This window comes from Nerophis ophidion, linkage group LG09, assembly GCF_033978795.1.
Source record: "Nerophis ophidion isolate RoL-2023_Sa linkage group LG09, RoL_Noph_v1.0, whole genome shotgun sequence".
NCBI classification, from domain to species: Eukaryota; Metazoa; Chordata; class Actinopteri; order Syngnathiformes; family Syngnathidae; genus Nerophis; species Nerophis ophidion.
Genome location: NC_084619.1, coordinates 61602603 through 61625054, shown reverse-complemented (window position 1 = coordinate 61625054; position 22452 = coordinate 61602603). Strand labels below are relative to the sequence as shown.

At 38.4% G+C, this 22452-nt stretch overlaps 2 protein-coding genes across 5 annotated transcripts in view; one reads left to right on the top strand and one right to left on the bottom strand.

Moving 5' to 3' along the window:
* Nucleotides 1-1819: 1819 nt before the first annotated feature.
* On the bottom strand, nt 1820-4079 carry LOC133559573 (elongation of very long chain fatty acids protein 6-like). Its single transcript, XM_061911447.1, has 4 exons — nt 3920-4079; nt 3258-3389; nt 3045-3196; nt 1820-2961 (listed from the first exon to the last, which is right to left on the bottom strand). The coding sequence occupies exons 1-4, from the start codon at nt 4048-4050 to the stop codon at nt 2540-2542; spliced, it is 837 nt and encodes a 278-aa protein (XP_061767431.1). The 5' UTR covers nt 4051-4079; the 3' UTR covers nt 1820-2539.
* A 5062-nt stretch (nt 4080-9141) lies between these two features.
* Nucleotides 9142-22452, top strand: part of psda (pleckstrin and Sec7 domain containing a) — a 38060-nt gene continuing 24749 nt past the window's right edge. Inside the window, exons 1-2 of one of the 4 annotated variants that reach the window (XM_061911439.1) lie at nt 9142-9359; nt 14424-15154. The gene's annotated coding sequence lies outside the window, so the exon portion shown is untranslated. Of the gene's footprint in view, nt 9360-14396; nt 15155-22452 lie in introns of all 4 variants that reach the window. The other 3 variants (XM_061911438.1, XM_061911441.1, XM_061911440.1) reach the window with 3 other exon arrangements.

Here is a 22452-nt window from a genome sequence, read left to right as displayed (position 1 = left end):
AAAGTTTTTTTTTTAAAAAGTAGTTCCTCGGTGAGCTCCTACTGTAACAATGTAGCTTGGTTGATTTGCAGGTCATGTAATGTAATTGAAGAGTTGTTGGGTGCCTTCTTAAAAAAAGATGTATTAGTAGAAAAAAAATAGTAGAATCCTTAGCTGCCTCACGCTAGCTGTTTTTCACTATTTAGAACTTACAAATACGGATTAAGGATGATGGGCAAAACTCCAAAAAGATGCACTTTTCTTTTAAGTTGATCGCTAGCTTGCTTGCTTCTGAGCCATTATGCTAATCAGTAATCAATCAGTTTTCTATTTCAGTAGCAAAGTGACATTGGGGGGAGGGTCTTTACTGTTGTGGATCATAAAGTGTCTACTTTGGTCAACGCTATGCTTCCATCATTTGTTGTTTACATCTGGCTAACATACGCATTCTTGCGCAATATTGGTATTATTAATATAGTCCTCCCCCAACACATCTCACCTTGCTTATGCAAGGTATGTACGCATTTGGTCTAATTTAAGCATTTCTCAATGGCTCGATGGACTAAAAGTTTTTAACTATCAACATCTAGTCCGGGGGTGTCCAAACTATGGCCCATGAGACATCTCAAGTCTATGAAGAATCCATATGTTACATATATATATATATATATATATATATATATATATATACATATATATATATATATATATATATATATGTATATATATATATATATATATGTATATATATATATATATATATATATATATATATATATATATGTGTGTGTGTGTGTGTGTGTGTGTGTGTGTGTGTGTGTGCAACAACCACAGACCCTTCAGGGTACATATGTATATATATGTAACAACCACAGACACGTCAATACAATCCCCTGAAGAGCAGGGAAACCTGCATAACAGTCTTGTAGGGATAAAATAGCCTCTGTGTTTTTTTCTGACCTAACGTGTGTATATATATATATATATATATATATATATATATATATATATATATATATATATATATGTATATATATATATATTAGGGCTGTGAATCTTTGGCCACCACACGATTTGATTCGATTCTGAAGTCAAAATTTAATATTTTTAATAACATTGGATGCCATTTCTCTGATGAACTACATTCCTCCATAAAATAGATAAACAGCTATGATACATTTATATATTACTAAGACAAAACTGGTTTTGTTTGATTCAGTTCTTACCCAAACATTTACAAAGCGGCTGAACAGGGCAGATTTTGGGAGAAAATATAAATATATATTTTTTATAATACATTTTTTATTTGTGTTTAATCGATTAAAAATCATTACAAATAAGAATCGCAGTTGATTCGAAAATCTATTTTTTGACACCCCTAATATATATATATATATATATATATTTAAACACATATATATGTATATGTGCGTACATGTATATGTATGTACACACATATACATATATATTTATATATATATATAAACAGATATATATGTATACGTGTGTACACATATATGTATGTACATACATATACATATATATATTGATATATATGTATGTATATGTACACACATATATATATATATGTAAATGCACACATATATATACAGTATATATATATATATATATATTTATTTATTTATTTATATATATATGTATGTATGTGCAAACATATATATGTATATGTACACATATATATACAGTATATATACATATGTATGTTTGTATATGTACACATATATATACAGTATATATACATATGTATGTTTGTATATATATATTTATATATATATATATATATATATGCACGTTAGGTCAGGAAAAAACACAGAGGCCATTTCCTCCCTACAAGCTTGTTTTGCATGTTTTCCTGCTCTTCAGGGGATTTTATTGAAGTGTCTGTGGTTGCTACGTATATATAGGGTACATTACTTGGGGGGGTGGCCATTGTTACACAGTAGTGCCTTGCTTCTGTGCCGGCATGATGAGACCAGTTCGTTGCGTGGGGGAGGGCGGGGGGTTTCTTCCCTGGTATTGAGCACAGTATAACGGATAAACCAGAGAAACCTCCTTAATATATATATACAGTATATATGTATAGCCTATGTATGTGTGTACATATATATTGTTACTTTATTTGCAGTCAGCTTTTGGTCCCCCGGCCCAATTTTTTTTCCCAATGCGACCCCCAAGTCCAGATGTTTGGACACCCCAGGATCTAGTCTGTAATTATGGTCCTTGTCTATTTGTTATTATGTGAATCGTGTATCATTTTTGGTTTCGGAGGGGACATAGCAAGCGGGCGACTTGGAAAGATAACCCAGACTCTCACACCCCTATTTACGGCGCCCAGCAGCACACTAGTCCCAGGAGCGCAAATGAACCGGCTGATGTGGCGGACGGAATACTGCTCCAAACTCCAACTCCACTTCCCAAAAGAAAAATTGTTCAGTAACCCAGGTCCTAAGTGAATGTAAAAGACAGGAAGTGACCGTTTATGACTCATCTTCAGCAGGAAGTGGCGCCAACGTTCCCCGGCGCGCGCCCTCGGCCCTTCCTATTTGGCCTTGGCGCTCCTGCTGGGCTGCAGGTACGCGTTGTAGAAGAAGTTGAGGAAGAGGAGCAGGTAGGTGAAGTACATGAGTCCCCCGCAGGTGATGTTGACCATGTTGGAGGGGCAGTCGCCTTGTTGCGTCCAGCTGTACACCACCCCGGTCAACACCACGCCCACCACCATCTGTGCCAGCTGGGCGCACGTGACGACCATGGCCAGGGTGCGGGGCACGCGCAGTCCGGCGGCGCGCGCGGTGAAGTAGCTGTACATGAGCGCGTGCACCATGTAGTTCATGGTCATGCACCACCCGAAGCCCGCCACCATGTCTTTGTAGGAGAACCAGGTGAAGAGCAGCACCGTGATGTGGTGGTACCAGTGCAGGAAGAGGAGGCGCTGCTTCCTCAGCACGATGAAGAGTGTGTCTCCTGACAACACACACACACACCAACACACACATCACACACACGCTTGGCTGATGGCGGACAGGCAAACAGGAAATGGGACTCACCCAGCTCTGGCACCTTGCTCACCATGAAGGCGTAGGCCCAGAACTTAGTGACGGGTCCATCATAAAAGATTAGGTCACACACGGACCGCCGGATACCACCGTTGTTGATGATGTGAAGCATGAAAGACCCCGTACGCACGGCGCCTATGATGCTGCACACGGGAACAGAATAAGAACACAGCCAAGGTCGCTGAGACAAATGTGAACGCTGACCTGAAGATGGCTAGGGCGAGCGACCAGACGGTCATCGGCATCCTCAGGTTCATTTTCGGGCGGGGCCTCATGTAGTGCTGACCTCCAAACACCAGGGCGAGGTACGAGGCGCAGATCGCGAACGACATGCCCCTGCAGCGGACCACACATGCGCACAGAATTTGCTGCATCAGCGCCGTAACACAAGGTCGGTCACACAGAGCCCAGCAAAGCGGGACATTGGCGCTTCCACCAGCGCCGGCCACCAGCGCCGGCCTCCAGCGTGATGTATATAATACTTGGCAGCCTCGGAAGCGTTTACGCCGCTCTGATAGGCCCGCTTTGGCTACTGGTGGGCGTGGCGTGGCGTGGAATGACCTCACCTGGAAAGACTAGATGTGGAGTCACACACATTCCAAGATTGTGTGATGAATCAGCCGTCACGCAATAACGCAATACTCCATCTTTTCTTGTATTTTTTTTTCTGTGCTTCTGTTAAACACGTCTCAACAAATCATTTGCGGAGCAGAAAAAGCAGAGTAATCAAGTCCCCCTGTCACCATCGCCGACCGACCCGTGCCCAGTTGTCCCGGTGACCAGGAGCCTCTGACAGTTTGTCATGAAGCCTGTCAGTCAATCAAAGCTACGACCGAAACATTATTCAAACGCGGAATAGTTCTCACCAGTTGTCCTGCATCCAGCGAGAGACTTCACTTGGGTCGAAGCGTCTCTCAAACTCAAACTCTGTCAGCATCGCCGCGTGCTTGCCGGCCGCCATGTTGCCTGTCATAAGTGAGGCGCCGTATGAGCTCATCTGCTCCGTGGTCAGGTGTAGACTCCTTGCAGGAGGCGTTGCTTCCAGGACCCACCTTGAACCAGATGAACTGGTTGAGTGTGTGTGTGTGTGTGTGTGTGTGTGTGTGTGTGTGTGTGTGTGTGTGTGTGTGTGTGTGTGTGTGTGTGTGTGTGTGTGTGTGTGTGTGTGGAAAAAAAGCAAAAAGTATCAAAGTGTTTTTTATCATATCAGTTCAAATATCATGATTTTAGGGTCACGTTTATTTGCATATCCCTGTAGGTGTAAATGTACACACTTCTAATGCCTGGCATGGCACAGGGTTTGAGTTTCAAACCTGGCCAATGTTTCATCAGGAAAAAACTGAGCCAAAATCACACATAGTATCGACTCGTTGACAGGGAGAAGCTGAAGTTGGAAAGAAAAGTTAATGTCAAACGTTACTTTTTTAAATATTTAACCTTAACCCTTACCTAAATAATGAATATAAATAATTTGAGGTTCTTACGGTGAGGTCTGTTGCTCTACTTATTCAGACTTTATCAGTAAATTCTCAGAGTTTGTTGCTGGCCTAGTGACTCATGCAGATAATATACTTATCATGGGGGATTTCAATATACCCCGTTAGGCCCTCTAAGTGTGGCGCTCCAAACTATAATCGACAGTTGTGGTCTTACTCAAATAACAGATTAACCCACGCACCGCAACGGTAAAACGATAGATTAATTCTCAGCCCGAATTCTCACTCTTCCCCTTTCCACATTCTTTTAACCCTCCCCCTTGGCTTTCGAATCTAGTGCCATGGCAAAGTGTTACAAAATACGCTCTCAGGAATTCGGACGTTCCTTCTTTTTTTCTTCGGAGTGGATGACAAAGCTTCTATGTCCTTAATGTCCAGTTCCACTGATATCCAAGTCCGTACATGATGGCGCAGGTGCCGACCCACCGGAGAGATTTTTGAGTACGGAAGGATTGAAGAACGGACGCAATGGCCGCCATGCAGAGTTTAACCTGGGGTGCAACAATTAAATGGATAAGAGCTTTATTCTGTTGTGTCGAGAAATCGTTTGAGTGTAACTAATCAAATCAAATCAGATGAAGTGCATTAATTTGAAAAATAATTATGAATGTTATGGCAAACAGAAAAATAGTAAATATGTATCTATATTAACACAAATTTTTTTATTCATTTTTGTTTTGTGAGTTAAAGTTTTTTATATTGTTCTCCTAAGATAATGTTGCTGATCAATGTAAATGTATTATTATTTATTGAGTTTATTTCATTCTATTTTTTAGTATCAAAGGGTTTAAGTCGGTCAACATTTTTTTTTACAGTTTAATAAAAACATTTTTTTTATTTCAGGCACATTGATGCACTTTAAATATGTTCTGTTACAGACTAAACACAATGTTAACTTATCCTTTGTGGTAAATTGTTCCATAGTTATTTTTGTTTTGTTCTATTTAATGTTAACAAGTATACAATGTTATAGTTAGTAAATACTTGAGAAGCACTGAGACGGCGCGTGAAGGAAAGAATCAATTAATAAATGAGTGACTATTGTGTTAAAGCAAGGGTTCCCAACCTTTTTGAAACCAAGAGCTACCTCTTGGGTACTGATTAATGCGAAAGGCTACCAGTTTGATACACACTTAAATAAATTGCCAGAAATAACCAATTTGCTCAAGTTACCTTTAATAAATAAATCTTTATATATGAAAAAAAATGGGTATTTCTATGTCTGTCATTCCGTCGTACATTTTTTTCCTTTTACGGAAGGTTTTTTTGTAGAGAATAAATGATGAAAAAAACAATTAATTGAACGGTTTAAAAGAGGAGAAAACATGAAAAAAATTCAAATGAAATATTGAAACATTGTTTATCTTCAATTTCGACTCTTTAAAATTCAACCGAAAAAAATGAAGAGAAAAACTAGCTAATTCGAATCTTATTGAAAAAAAATAAGAAAAATAATTTATGGAAAATCATTTGTAATTTTTCCTGATTAAGATTAATTTTAGAATTTTTATGACATGTTTTAAATAGGTTAAAATCCAATCTGCACTTTGTTATGATATATAACAAATTGGACCAAGCTATATTTCCATCCATCCATCCATTTTCTACCGTTTGTTCCCTTTTGGGGTCGCGGGGGGCGCTGGCGCCTATCTCAGCTACAATCGGGCGGTAGGCGGGGTATTTCTAACAAAGAAAAATCATTATTTCTTGTAGATTTTCCATTACAAAAATTTTCAAAGAAATTCAAAAGACTTTGAGATAAGATTTAAATTTGATTATACAGATTTTGTAGATTTGCCAGAATATATTTATTTTATTTTAATCATAATAAGTTTAAAAACATATTTCACAAATATTCTTTGTCGAAAAAACAGAAGCTAAAATGAAGAATTAAATTGATATATATTTTTTATTCTTTACAATAAAAAAAAATACTTGAACATTGATTTAAATTGTCAGGAAAGAAGAGGAAGGAATTTAAAAGGTAAAAAGGTATATGTGTTTAAAAATCCTAGAATCATTTTTAAGGTTGTATTTTTTCTCTAAAACTGTCTTTCTGAAAGTTATAAGAAGCAAAGTAAAAAAATAAATAAATTTATTTAAACAAGTGAAGACCAAGTCTTAAAAATATTTTCTTGTATTTTCAAATTCTATTTGAGTTTTGTCTCTCTTAGAATTAAAAATTGTCGAGCAAAGTGAGACCAGCTTGCTAGTAAATAAATAAAATTTAAAAAATAGAGGCAGCTTACTGGTAAGTGCTGCTATTTGAGCTATTTTTAGAACAGGCCAGCGGGCGACTCATCTAGTCCTTGCGGGCTACCTGGTGCCCGCGGGCACCGTGTTGGTGACTCCTGTGTTAAAGTTTAAAGGCCTACTGAAATGAGATTTTCTTATTTAAACGGGGATAGCAGGTCCATTCTATGTGTCATACTTGATCATTTTGCGATATTGCCATATTTTTGCTGAAATAATTTAGTAGAGAACATGGACGATAAAGTTCACAACTTTTGGTTGCAAATAAAAAAGCCCTGGTTTTACCGGAAGTAGCAGACGATGACGTCACCGGTGTGAGGGCTCCTCACATCCTCACATTGTTTATATTGTGAGCCTCCAGCATCAAGAGTTATTCGGACAGAGAAAGCGACAATTTCCCCGTTAATTTGAGCGAGGATGAAAGATTTGTGGATGAGGATATTGATAGTGAAGGACTAGAAAAAAATAAAAATAATAAAGTTTAAAAAAAAGGCGATTGCATTGGGAGTGATTCAGATGCTTTTAGACACATTTACTAAGATAATTCTGGGAAATACCTTATATTTCTATTGTGTTGCTAGTGTTTTAGTGAGTTAAATAGTACCTGATAGTCGGAGGGGTGTGTCGACGGCAGTCTCTGAGGGAAGTCACGGCAGCTGCATGGACGGCGCAAGCTCCGCTGATCTCCGGTAAGTGGCGACTTTTTACCACAATTTTCTCACCGAAACCTGGCGGTTGACAAGTGGTCGGGAATCATGTTCGCTTGACAGCTCTGATCCATAGTAAAGCTTCACCTCCGGGAATTTTAAACAAAGAAACACCGTGTGTTTGTGTGGCTAAAGGCTAAAGCTTCCCAACTCCATCTTTCTACTTTGACTCCTCCCTTATTAATTGAACAAATTGCAAAAGATTCAGCAACACAGATGTCCAGAATACTGCGTAATTATGCGATTAAAGCAGATGACATTTAGCCGTGAACGGTGCTCTTAGGACATGTCCGCTACAACCGTTGACGTCACGCGCACGCGTTATCATACGCGTCATCATTCCGCAACGTTTTCAACAGGATACTTCACGGGAAATTTGGCATGTGTTGCAATGTTAAGATTTCATCATTGATATATGAACTATCAGACTGCGTGGTCGGTAGTAGGCCTTTAAATAAGTTCTGTTACAGACTAAACACAATGTTAACTTATCCTTTGTGGTAAGGTGGTCTATAGTTATTTTTGTTTGGTTCTATTTAATGTTAACAAGTATACAATATTATAGTTAGTAAATATTTGAGAAGCACTGAGACGGCGATTGAAGGAAAGAATCAATTAATAAATGAGTGACTATTGTGTTAAAGCAGGGGTAGGGAACCTATGGCTCTAGAGCCAGATGTGGCTCTTTTGATGACGGCATCTGGCTCTCGGATAAATCTGAGCCGACATTGCTTAACACGATAAGTAATGAATAATTCCGCTTGTAATCACAGTGTTAAAAATAACGTTCAAAATATAAAACATTCTCATGCTTTTTTATGTTCAAGAAGTTGCGTTAATGGTAAGAAGTAATTTAATTATTATTGGTTAGTGTGGGGCTTGCCCTCCTGGGGGTTCTTCAGATCACCGACATGAGAGCCTGTTTTAGGGTTAGAATATTGTTTTATTTTTCAATAAGTCTCTCAGTTGCTTTCCAGCAATTGTCTTTTTCTTTTTCGTCCTCACTCACGCTCTGGCTCCAGTCCCAACCCCGTCTCTCCTCCTGGCTGCTGCTTATAACAGAGTGACAGATGATTAGATAACAAGGCCCAGGTGGGCCATCTACGCTGATTGAGGCCGGTCCTGGCAACACCCCGCTTCGCTGCAGGCCCGCAGGCCACGCCCCCCTCCACAGTTAGTTTCAGAAAAACAATGTTATTATTTGTGTACTCAATGTTATTACAAAGAATAAGAGACCTATTATACTCTAAAAATGATTGTCTTACTTAAAAATGCACGTGTTTAGTTGTGTACAGTGTTCAAAAAAATATTAAACGGCTCTTAGGGAAATACATTTTAAAATATTTGGCTTCTTGGCTCTCTCTGCCAAAAAGGTTCCCGACCCCTGTGTTAAAGTTTAATAGCGAGCATTGGCATTGTGAATTGCGTTGCTAATGCTGCCACCTGCTGGCAAAAAAAGAGAACGCTCAAAAAACTAAAATATATATATATATTTTCAGGGTATCAAATTTTAAAAATATTTACAGTTTTTACCCTTTTTAACTGTCATCAAGCCACATACCAGTCAGAGAAGTCTGTTATATTCAATCGTTTAACGACTGAATCCAGTATGTCTCACGGTCTCACCGGCTCTGACGTGGTCATGACGTCACAGGCTGAACGCGGAAGTTAGAGTCACCGTGGAGAAGGTAAACTAACCACAGAAACTTCCGTCCTTCCCGCCATGTAATGGAACCCAGCAGGCTGCCGATCTGTCGGTACCGATACCCGGTGCTTCGTGGATTGGAGCGGTACTGCGAGCGGGACCGACAAGCTGGTACTGACTCCGAGTTGCCTCGTCCGTCCCCGAGGTAAGCCGAACTCCTTGAAGTAGACTCAAAAAGGTTCCTAGGTGATGACTGTTGGTTCTACACATTGCTCCGGTTCTGGTGTCATTTAGCTTCTGGAGCGAAACAAAGCTACCGCCATTTTTCCTCTAATTCGATTTGGACCTGTCCTTCGCGTCCTTGGTTCGGAGCCGAAGTTGCTTCGAGAGAAGAGCTTGTCGTTTCCGTGTGGACAAGCCGAACCGTGTCGTCGGTGTTACTCAGGCGTGTAAAGTTCCACTTGGAAGGAAAACGGCAATTACGGTCGCTCACGGCCATTGTCAGTTGGAAATCAATATTTTTCGAAGGAGTTCGGCGTTTATTGTCTGAACTTGAATACCCCAATACCTTAAACCAGTGGTTCTCAAATGGGGGTACTTGAAGGGGTACGTGAGATTTTTTTTTAAATATTCTAAAAATAGCAGTAATTCAAGAATCCTTTATTAAGGCCTACTGAAATGAGATAGCAGGTCCATTCTATGTGTCATACTTGATCATTTCACGATATTTCCATATTTTTGTTGAAAGGATTTAGTAAAGAACATCGACAATAAAGTTCAATCAATCAATCAATCAATGATTATTTATATAGCCCTAAATCACTATTTTCTCAAAGGGCTGCACAAACTACAACACAAACCACAACGACATCCTCGGTAGAGCCCACATAAGGGCAAGGAAAACTCACACCCAGTGGGACGTCGGTGACAATGATGACTATGAGAAACCTTGGAGAGGACCGCATATGTGGGGGAACCCCCCCCACCCCCCCCCCCCCCCTCTAGGGGAACCGAAAGCAATGGATGTCGAGCGGGTCTAACATGATACTGTGAAAGTTCAATCCATAGTGGATCCAACACAACCGTGAGAGTCCAGTCCAAAGTGGATCCAACACAGCAGAGAGAGTCACGTCCACAGTGGAGCCAGCGGGAAACTACCCCAAGCGGAGGCGGATCAGCAGCGCAGAGATGTCGCAGCCGATACACAGGCGAGCGGTCTATCCTGGGTCCCGGCTCTGGACGAGCGGCCCATCCTGGGCCCCGACTCAGGACAGCCAGTACTTCATCCATGGCCACCGGACCGGACGCCCTCAAGGGAGAGTGGTACAGAGGAGAAAAAGAAAAGAAACAGCAGATCAACTGGTCTAAAAAGGGAGTCTATTTAAAGGCTAGAGTATACAAATGAGTTTTATGGTGAGACTTAAATGCTTCTACTGTTCGCAACTTTTGGTCGCTAATAAAAAAAAGCTTTGGCTGTACCGGAAGAAGCAGACTATGTGCGCGTGATGTCACGGGTTGTAGGGTTCCTCACATCCTCACATTGTTTATAATCATAGCCACCAGCAGCAAGAGCGATTCGGACCAAGAGAGCGATGATTTCTCCATTAATTTGAGAGAGGATGAAAGATTTGTGGATGAGGAAAGTTAGAGTGAAGCACTAGAAGAAGAAGAAAAGGCGACGGCAATGGGAGTGATTCAGATGTTATTAGACACATTTACTAGGATAATTCTGGAAAATCCATTATCTGCCTATTGTGTTAAAAGTGTTTTAGTGAGATTATAAAGTCATACCTGAAAGTCGGAGGGCTGCGGTGACTACCATTGTCTCTGAGAGAAGCCAATGGAGGAGCCAAGATCAATGCTGCCTTTTAGACAGCTGCTGCAGGAGGAAGGACGCTAACTCTGCACAAGTCTCCGGTAAGAGCCGACTTAATATCACAATTTTCTCATTCAAAAACTTGCTGGTTGACATGTGGTAGAGAAACATGTTCGCTAAAACTTCACAACAAACAAAGAAAAACCGGCTGTGTTTCGGTTGCTAAAGGCAAATGCCAATCCACCACTTTCCACCAACAGCATTCTTCTTTATAGTCTCCATTATTAATTGAACAAATTGCAAAAGATTCAGCAACACAGATATCCAAAATACTTTGTAATTCTGCGATGAAAAGAGACGACTTTTAGCCGTAAGTGGTGCTGAACTAAAATGTCCGCTCAACCAATAACGTCACAAACGCGTCATCATTCAGCGATGTTTTCAACATGAAACTCCGCGGGAAATTCAAAATTGTAATTTAGTTGACTAAATCGGCTGTATTGGCATGTGTTGCAATGTTAAGATTTCATCATTGATATATAAACTGTCAGACTGCGTGGTCGGTAGTAGTGGGATTCAGTAGGCCTTTTATAAATATATTTATTGAATAATATTTCTACAAAATATGAATAGGATACAGTATTCACATTGAACTTAAAGCCTGTGCTGCCTTTGCACAAAGTGTTTGATGTAAACTCAAGTGTGTCGAGTTGAAACAGATATATGTATTTAGCAAAAACAAAAAAATCCAAAACTTTTTACAAATTAAAATGTAAGAAGATAAAAATATTCAAACAAAATAAAAATAATACAGCTCCTATGAAGCCAGAACAATATTTAATGTTTCCTGTGCCAAGGAAGTATATTGTACGTGTATTTATTTTAGTTATTAGAAATAGAAATAATAATAATATTAAAGTGTGTGTATAAGTACATTTTGAGCACATTCGACCATACCGTGATAATATTGATAACTCTGATCATTTTGGTCACAGTAATTTTATTTAGCCATAATATAACATTTTTTGGTTGTGTATATTTGAGGGTCCACTGCAATATTATTAATTTATTATCCTTACATCAGCGGTTAATTTGGTCTTTGGTCAGTTTGAGACCAGGAAGAAACACTGAGGGAGAGATGGAACAGGGGACCCCATACCTATACCATACAGTATATCATGTACACAATTGTTTTGTAAATTAAACTGGTCCTAAAGGTACCTTTGTACTGTGCATTACTAACATATTCAATGAACACAGTATTAATACAACTTACGAACAACACGACTAGCACGTTATTTGCTAGCTGACAACTAGCGCTCTAATCACGAGCGTGCTGCTTGTTCCACTAATCGCCGCCTGGCAAATAAAGCGCTATTCGCTACAGTGTGTTGGATCAATGTGTGTTTGAATACATTTACATTGGTGGGAAATTTGCAGGTGATAAACAAAGTCTAATCAACAAAAAATTCACAACCTCCCCGCAGTTCCTGTACCTGGGGGTCCCGAAGCCCCTGTTGAACACCTCTGTTCTAGAGGAACCTTATGATTAAATTACAATATGATTAAATTATATATCGATTATACATGCATCTTTCGGTATTGAATAGTTTATTATCATTATAGTTATAGTTTTACATCTAACCATTAATGATATGCATAAAAGGGCCTCCTTTGGCTACTGATGTTTGCAGTATTGTATAATTTCCTTTTTTTTTTTTTTTAACATCACTGATTATTACTCACTGCAGACTTCATTAGAGCCAACAAACCTAATGAAACATCACTTACTGTACACGGAAAAATGACTCAAAATCCTCACGAAGATGGTGAGGTTGGACCAGACGTTTTTTGATGTCGTTCTCGCCGTTTCCGGGTCTAAATTGGCTGTCAAACTGTACCAACTTGTCGGAATACGCTCTCATCCTGCTACTATCCAGGTGAGAGGCGTGATATATGATCTACAATAAAGTTTGACGAGCAAGGAAGCAGCTGATCAGTCAACCATGTCAACATTGGCACACAAGCTCGTGATCGCGACGCGGCTATAAATAGTTTGTCTGCGTTAGCGCTCATGATAACAATATCGCTAATACTTGTTAATTTTTAAGTCACCAAATGTAAGTTGAGTATTATTGGTGGTTTTTGGATTGTTACTTACTGGATTTTATGGGCGGAATAGATGACCTCCACTTTTATTTACGTGTATTTACTAGTTAAAATGCATTAAAAAATACATCCGTTGTTATGTCTTTCATAATTATTGTGAATGATAGGAAAAATTCCCCCAAAAAGTGCAGTTCCCCTTTAAGGGCCAGTTCAATTGGAAACAGAATCTGAATTTTATACAGGATTTATAAGTAGGCGCTCTATCACTCCCTCAGTTTGGGGGTCCTTGGTCTGGAACATGTTGAAGACCCCTGTTATACATGACAGTAGATTGTTGCACATAATTGTACATTATTGCTATTGTACATGGTATTTATTAGGGCTGGGAATCTTTGGGTGTCCCACGATTCGATTCAATATCGATTCTTGGGGTCGCGATTCGATAATATATCGATTTTTTTCGATTCAACGCGATTCTCGATTCAAAAACGATATTTTTCCGACTCAAAACGATTCTGTATTCATTCAATACATAGGATTTCAGCAGGATCTACCCCAGTCTTCTAACATGCTAGCAGAGTAGTAGATTTTTTTTTTAAAGCTTTAATAATTGTAAAGGACAATGTTATATCAACTGATTGCAATAATGTAAATTTGTTTTAACTATTAAACGAACCAAAAACACGACTTATTTTATCTTCGTGAAAATATTGGACATAGTGTGTTGTCAAGCTTATGAGATGCGATGCAAGTGTAAGCCACTGTGACACTATTGTTCTTTTTTTAAAATAAATGTCTAATGATAATGTAAATGAGTGATTTTTAATCACTGCTATGCTGAAATTATCACTAATATTGATACTGTTGTTGATAATATTCATTTTCATTTCACTACTTTTGGTTTGTTCTGTGTCGTGTTTGTGTCTCCTCAATTGCTCTGTTTATTGCAGTTCTGAGTGTTGCTGGGTCAGGTTTGGTTTTGGAATTGGATTGCGTTGTTTTGGTATTGCTGTGTATTGGTTTGTTGGATTGATAAAAAATATTTAAAAAAAATAGATTTAAAAAAAAATGAGAATCGATTCTGAATCACACAACGTGAGAATCACGATTCGTATTCGAATCGATTTTTTCCCACACCCCTAGTATTTATCATTCTTCTGGATGACACCCAATGTAACCACGTTTATTTTAACAGTAGAATCTGAGCTACAGTAAGAAAATGACAAATGATATTAATTCCTCATTTGAACAGTAATAACTGATACTTTTGTGGCATGTGGCATAAACCTTCTTTTTGTAATTGAACTTCAAATGCAGAACATGAAGCTTCTGCTTTCACTTCAGCTGTCTGCACTTTCTGACACGCTTCCCTAATTCCACCACCTGGAACTGCTCTGGAACTGGATCGGAGCCGAAACACGTCAGGACTGTGCCCCGGTATCTTTTTAATGGCTCCTTTTGGACTACCTGAAGATGGAGGACTAAGGCTGCGCCCACTGGGCAGGTAGTCCCACTGACCCCGTCCCTCCGTCGCCATGCTGGCGCTCTGCTCCCTGCGAATGCTTTTATTGACGCTGGGAGTTGTTGTGGTCCTCTTTAGCGACCGGCCACGCCTTCTCAAGGACACTAGCACTGTGCTTGTGGAGCGATGCAGAAGTGAAAGATTGGCTTTTGGTGTGAGGCAGTGACCTCATGCAGTGGGACATCACCGTTGGGGGTGTGGCCTGAAGAGCTGAACCTGCAGGTGTGTTAATCTTGGCGGAAAGCTGTCTACTTGCTGTCTACCACACCTCCACCGACCCCCTCCCCACCCACCATCTACCTAAGCTGCACTGCCATCTGTCAGCGCTGCGTCTCATTGGCTGGGGCGACAGGCTCCGGCGGGACGTGATTGGCTGGCACACCGCCCAGAAGAAAGAGGCGGAGTCAAGCTGATTGATAAAGGGAGAAGAGGAGGAGGAGCTGAGGCGGGATGAGTTGACGGCTCGCACACAACAAGTGTTCAGCGTGAGCGAGAGAGAGGAAGAGGGGGTTACCACGGCAACTCAGAGGACACCACAGCAGAGGACAAACAGGTAAGGTGAAATCTCCATTGGGGTCAATACACTTTTTTGTATATGTGCTGTGGTGCTGTGTAGGACAGTGTGTGTGTGTGTGTGTGTGTGTGTGTGTGTGTGTGTGTGTGTGTGTGTGCGTGCGTGCGTGTGTGTGTGTCCAGAGAGAATCCTATTAGCTTTCTATTTGTGTTCAGGAAAATTAGGTCTAAGCGTCTTCTTATCTGTGTGTATGCGTGCATGTCTGTGTGTGCGTGTGTGTGTTTGGTCTGGTTTCCTTCAGTCTCCAGAAGTAACCTGGATTCACCTGGTTGCGTGTTTGTGAGGCAGTAAAGTGAGTTCAGAGTTCAATCACGTGTTCACCTGCAGGATGTAAGTTAGGCTGGCGCCGGCATATTCGTTTGTTTTCTTTAAATTGGGCAAAAGACGACGTTTTCTTTCTTTTCATTTGATGAAAACCCAGTAGCCTCTTGATAATTGATTGACAAGTGATGTCCTGCCAGGGCGTGGTTTTACTTGGCGGGTTAATGGGGGCGGCGCAGCATAGGTGTGGAGTAGAATCTTTCAGATGGATAAAGTATTACCTGTGTTATAGTTTTATAAAGAGAGTATGGCCAACCAAACAACAAGCGCCATGTTTGCTACCAAGGACGTGTGCGGGTTTGGCCAGATGCATGCAATTGATTAGTTTTTCTGACAAAATAAACCAATGTATTTCTAAATATACTCCAGCTCATATACTATACATAAACATGCTTTTATTTCGTCAAAGTCCAATTTTGCGGCCGTATTTGACATACTCTGCTGTTACATTCCTGCTGTGTTTTGTGACCAGCGGGCACTCTTAACACGCACCTGACGGCGCAATAAATGCAAAAAATGCAAAAAATACACATAACGACCAAAAAAAAAGCTTATTACCCTCAGAATTCCAAAATCTTCATTAGCTTTGGACCAACAATCACAGAGAGATAGTGACTTTTGTGTGAAGTTTGTCAACTCTGGTGCCTGCCTCCAATGTATTTGTAATCACCGTATGTATCACTCATTGTGTATTATTATAACGCATATTTATTTTTCCAACACACCAAGTGAAAAAGTGTACTTTTGTGCTTATTTCTCCATAGTTCTGCACAATATCTCAGCTATGATAACACTAGTGAGCAGCATACTTGCCAACCTTGAGATCTCCGAATTCGGGAGATGGAGGGGGGTTTAGGTGGGCGGGGTCGGGGTGGGCGGAGTTAAGAGGGGGTATATTAAAATGATCAATAACAGATACATCTCTGGGACAATACCTCTATTAAGAGGTCTAAAACAAGGGTGCCCTTTGTCTCCATACTTATTTATTATTGCTATGGAAATATTAGCGATTAAAGTTAGATTGAATCGAAATATTGAAGGGCTCAGCAATAATAATATTGAAAGTAAAATAACAATGTATGCAGACGATACAAGCTTCTTTATCAGCCCCAATCCTCATTGTTTGCGGAACCTCCTTGATCTTTTGGATATATTTTCACAGCAATCTGGGCTTAAGCTTAATTATGATAAATGTAAAATTTTAAGGATCGGAAATCTAAAGGGAACATCCTTCCGAATGGAATGCAAAGTGCCTGTTTTGTGGACAGATGGACCTGTTAACATACCTGGTGTTGTTGTACCAGAGAATCTGGAAGATCTATGCTCAGTAAATTATGATAATCGACTAAGAAAGCTGGACAAAATTATGCAACTATGGAAAGGGAAATACTTAACCTTATATGGTAAAATATCTATTGTCAACTCGTTAATTATTCCTCAGTTTATTTTTTTTGTTTTTGTCATTACCAGCTCCATCACAAAACTTCTTTAAGGTTTATGAACGGAGGGTCTTTGATTTTGTCTGGGACGGCAAACCAGAAAAGATTAAAAGAAAGGTTTTGTACAATGAGTATGAATATGGGGGCCTAAAACTTCTCAACCTCGAAGCTCTTTAAAAGCATCAATTGTTCCAAAGATGTACTTAAATACTGAGTGGTACACAAGTGTCCTGTTGGACCGAAAACATGTAATGTAACAAAGAAAATTGTATCCTTTTTTACAAGTGATCCCCTCCCATTTTTCTTATGTAGAGAGTCTGCTGGGAAACATGGAGGGGTTCATAAAGGAAACAATCCACTCATGGTGGTGTTTTCAATTTCATGTGCCAAAAAAAAGAGATGATATTTTGCAGCAGATACTATGGATGAACTCTAATATTTTAATAGATGGAAAGCCTTTCTTTTGGAAAAATATGTTTGAAAGAGGAATAATTTTTGTCAATGATATTATCAATGAGAATGGTAAAATTATGAAGTATGATGAATTTAGAACTATGTATGGTGATGCTTGTTCAAGCTTTTCTTTTAATCAACTAACTGGAGTAATTAGGAAAAGATGGAAACAAATAATTAATTATGGAACTACTAAATTACTAGTTTGTAAACCTCTAATAAGAAATTCAAGTTGGCAAAAAGGAACTAAAATTAATAAAAAAATATATAATTTTTATTTAATAAAGAAATCTTTGAAGGCTGTCCCATACAACACATATGGAAAATGGGAGGACTTTTTTGACTGCCCGTTGCCATGGGATGCCATATTCAATCTAATCTACAAAACTACTATCTATGTGCAAAACCGTTATTTTCAAATTAAAATTATTTATAACTTCTTACCCACGGGGAAAATGTTAAAACTATGGAATATGACTGAGTCAGATGATTGCCGTTTTTGCTGTCAGGAATCTGAATCCACCCTGCATTTGTTTTGGTATTGTCATATTGTGTCTTCTTTTTGGGTGGAAGTTGAAAAAACGTGTTCAAGGATTGGTTTGTTTATGAAGCTTGATGTAGTTTCTGTTATTTTAGGAGAGTTTATTGACAAGCATGACTTAGTCAATTTAATTATAGTACTTGGTAAAAGGTTTATTTTTAAGGCCAAAAATAGATATTCACTTAGTATTACTTTCTTTAAAACATTTATTCAGTATTTTTTAACTTTAGAAAGATACATGATTGATAACGATAATGATGCCAAAAAACATGAAAAAAGATGGGAAATCCTTAAAGGCTTATTATGAAAATGTAATAATGTTTATAGATATGCAACAACAGCAACATATATGCTGTCTGTTGTTGTGTTCCCTATTTTTGAGTGTACAAAATGAAGGTGTGTGTTGACTCTGACTTGGACATAATATGGACTATACACAAATGCTTTTTATGAAAATGTAATTTTGTTTATTACTTATATGCAATCTGTTGTTTCCCTAATTTTTGTTGTTGTACATGGATGAGGGTGTGTGTTGCTGAGCCCGACTTGGACATTGTCTGGACTGGACCTGGTTTTAAAAACCTTTTAGACAAGTCTAATTTCATTAACAACCTGGTATGATGAAGATGAGGTTATTTTTTTTATTTTTTTAAATAAAATAAAATGAGATTAAAAAAAAAGGAAAACAATGACATTTTCTTGGATAAAAAAGAAAGTAAAATCATATAAAACAATTACATAAAAAATAGTAATTAATGATAGTGTTAGTGGACCTGGCGACACACACAATCATGTGTGTTTCAGGGACTGTGTCCCTTGCAGACTGTGGTATATATGTTGTGGGAACCAGAATTTTGGTAGCAGAAAGAAACAACCCTTTTTTGTGTGAGTGGGTGTGAATGGGGGAGGGAGGGGTTTTCTTTGGGGGGTTGATGCACTGATGGAAAGTGTATCTTGTGTGTTTTTGTGTTGATTTAATAAAAAAAAAAAAAAATAGGGGGTATATTTATAGCTAAAATTCACTGAAAGTTTATATACATATATATATAACATTATATATATATATATATATATATATATATATATATATATATATATATATATATATATATTAAATAAATACTTGAATTTCAGTTTTCATTTATTTACACATATACACACACATAAAAGTCTGATCTACAAAATGGGCAGGCAGCATACCGCTTCCCCTTCGAGCTGTCTTGGATGAACTGAAATTATTTTTTCCAATCATTTTGGAACTTGCAAGCGTACTTCTTCTTACTCGTCGTCACCATGTCTCTTCTTCGTTCTTCTGCTACGTCTCCGTTATGTTTTTGGACATTACTACTTGCCGTAGTTTTGAAGCAATGCATGATGGGAATCCGGATGTTGTGTGTCAGTGTAATAACGTGCCAGCTGGAATAAACACACGCTGAGAAATAGTTCCATGCCTGCCTACTTTATGGGTTATAGATAAACCTATGGATAACAGACCCATATATGATAGTCTCCTTTTCAGCTGAGAGAGGACGCTAAAGGCAGTGCCTTTAAGACACGCCCCCAATAATGTTGTCCGGGTGGAAATGGGGAGATTTTCGGGAGGGGCACTGAATTTCGGGAGTCTCCCGGGAAAATTAGGAGGATTGGCAAGTATGGTGAGCAGTAGAGAATATGGATTGATTTTTGGTCCACAACATATTTTGCATTATTCATGATTAACATATTTCTTGCCATTTTTTTGTTTATTTTTTGTGAGATTTTCAGTAAATTTTCTTATCTCTTATTACACTAAAATTTGTTAATTTTACTTTTTCAATGTCTTCTTAGTCTCCGTCTGACTTTCTGCTATTAAATATCATTATTTTAGTTTTACTGAGATTCAAATATAGTCAGTTTTTGTCAAACCATCTCTGTAATTTATTAATGTCTGTTATTTTTTTTTTGTATTAGCTTCTGTGTGTTCTTTCCTGTCCAAAACAGACATTTCATGTGTTTACCTGGAACAAGACGCTGTAATCGGTGGCTCTCCAGCGTTGCTGGTGAACCTTCCCTTCCTGTATTCGTCTTCTTTCCCGGTTGTGGGAAAAGCTATGTAAAAACTTTCTGCAATTCCCGCGGGTGGACCCGCGACGTAAACAAGTTAAAAAACTGATTTGGGTATTACCATTTAGTGGTCAATTGTATGGAATATGTACTCTACTGTGCAATCTACTGATAAAAGTTTCAATCAATCAATCAATGGAGCTTCCTCACACTGCAGAACAGGGCATTTTTACACATGAAAAGATTACCAAGAAAGCGCAGCAAACACGTAGCATCAGGTTAAAGTTGGTGGCTGTCTTGGCACCCTGTAGCTACGTGAGTGCCTTTTGACCAATCATTGAGGAGATCGCCTGAAACCTAGATGGCAATGCTCTCTTTATACACCAGTCTGCTTTGTAATTGTTTGTACTCGTTTCTGCTTCAAACAGTTTACTATCTGATTTTACCGTTTTTAAGTTATTCTAAAATACATTTTCTGACTAGTGATGTCGTCCAACCCCTCCACCTTGTCCAAATCTCCACCATCTTGTCCCATTGTTTTGTGCTTTGTTTGTGCAGCAAAACATTAGGTAATATTCATAACCATAACCCATGCACCACCTTGTCAAAACCTCCCCAAGCCATTCTCAATAGTCTGCAAATATTTTTTTTTATATAGTCTGTAAGTTAAGGTGTTATGGTTTTATGTTATTAACATGTAATTCACGTGTTATTTATCAGTTTAAGGCTCTGAATATTTGGACACCGCACGATTCGATTTGATTCTTGGGCCTATGACAATCTAGTTGTATTTTTAATTGATCAGAGCTTTGTATCTATTTTATGGAGGAATGTAGTTAATCATAGCACTGGCACCCAATGTTATTTAAAAAGTATTGATTTTGAATCGAAAATTGTTTTGAATCCAGAATAAATATGTATGTATTTATATATATATATATATATATATATATAAATATATATATATATATATATATATATATATGTATATATATATGTATGTATGTATGTATGTATGTATGTGTGTGTGTATATATATGTATATATAATATATATGTATATATAATATTATATATAATATATATATATATATATATATATATATATATACACACACACACAAAGCAGAATAGATATCAATATATAGGGTTAGGGTTAGGGTTAACCCTAACCCAATATGCACACAAAGCAGAATAGATATCAATATATGTATCTATATATATATATATATATATATATATATATGTATATATATATATATATATAAATCAATCTTTATTTATAAAGCGCTTTTCATTCATAAAAGAAATGCAACGCAAAATGCTTTACAGCAGGGGTAGGGAACCTATGGCTCTGGAGCCAGATGTGGCTCTTTTGATTACTGCATCTGGCTCTTAGATAATTTTTAGCTGACATTTCTACATTATACCCGCTGGTAATCTTTCAGGTTCAAACATTGATGACATTTATTAAACAGATGAGGAGCAAGGAATTATGCTGAGACAGAGTTAAATTTGGCTCAATGAGGAAACATGTGTTTTGGGCTATATTCTAGTAACAGATCCGAACTACGTTCTTAAAGTCCAGCCTGTGTGCTTCCACTATTTATTTGGGAGGTCCCTGTTTACATCACTGAAGCTGTCGCTGAGGGAAGGAGGTAATCTCGACAATTCCAGTTAGACACAATATATGATTATGCAAAAATGAAAATGTGTTTGTTGTGGTGATATCGCCTTGTCTCTCTGCTCTGTCCGCGTAACGGCGGTGTTCGGCCTTGGCGGTCAGCGGGCCGTTCCTGGACACAGACACTGATACCAGACTGGCTGGCAATCTTTTGGATTGTCAGCTTTGCACAGACAAAGAAAAATACCACTTGAGCACAATTGACAATAATTATAGCAACGGCCCTTAAGCATAAAAGTTGTGTGATAATATATACATAATTATTCTAACATAATCACAGTGTTTAAAATAACATTCAAAAAATAAAACATTCTCATGCATTTTTAATCCATCTAACCGTTTTCTACCACACCTGTTCAAGAAGTCGCATTAATGGTAAGAAGTGTTTTATTTATTATTGGTTAGCTTCAGAATAAAAATCTTATTAAAAAGAACAAGAGACTTATTATACTTTAAAAATGTTGGTCTTACTTAAAAGTGCACGCATTTTGTTGTATTCAGTGTTAAAAAATATTATATGGCTCTCACGGAAATACATTTTAAAATATTTGGCTTTCATGGCTCTCTCAGCCAAAAAGGTTCCCGATCCCTGCTTTACAGAGTTAAAAACAATACCCCGGTGACCCATATCCCCCATTATTACGTACGCACAGACACAGATACCAAACACACACACACACACACACAACATACACAGATTTGCAACTATATAGACAAATGATTACATGGCTGAGTACAGAGGAGACATGTGAGGAAACACTATCACTGGAGCCATCTGCACCACGCGGTTATCAGAC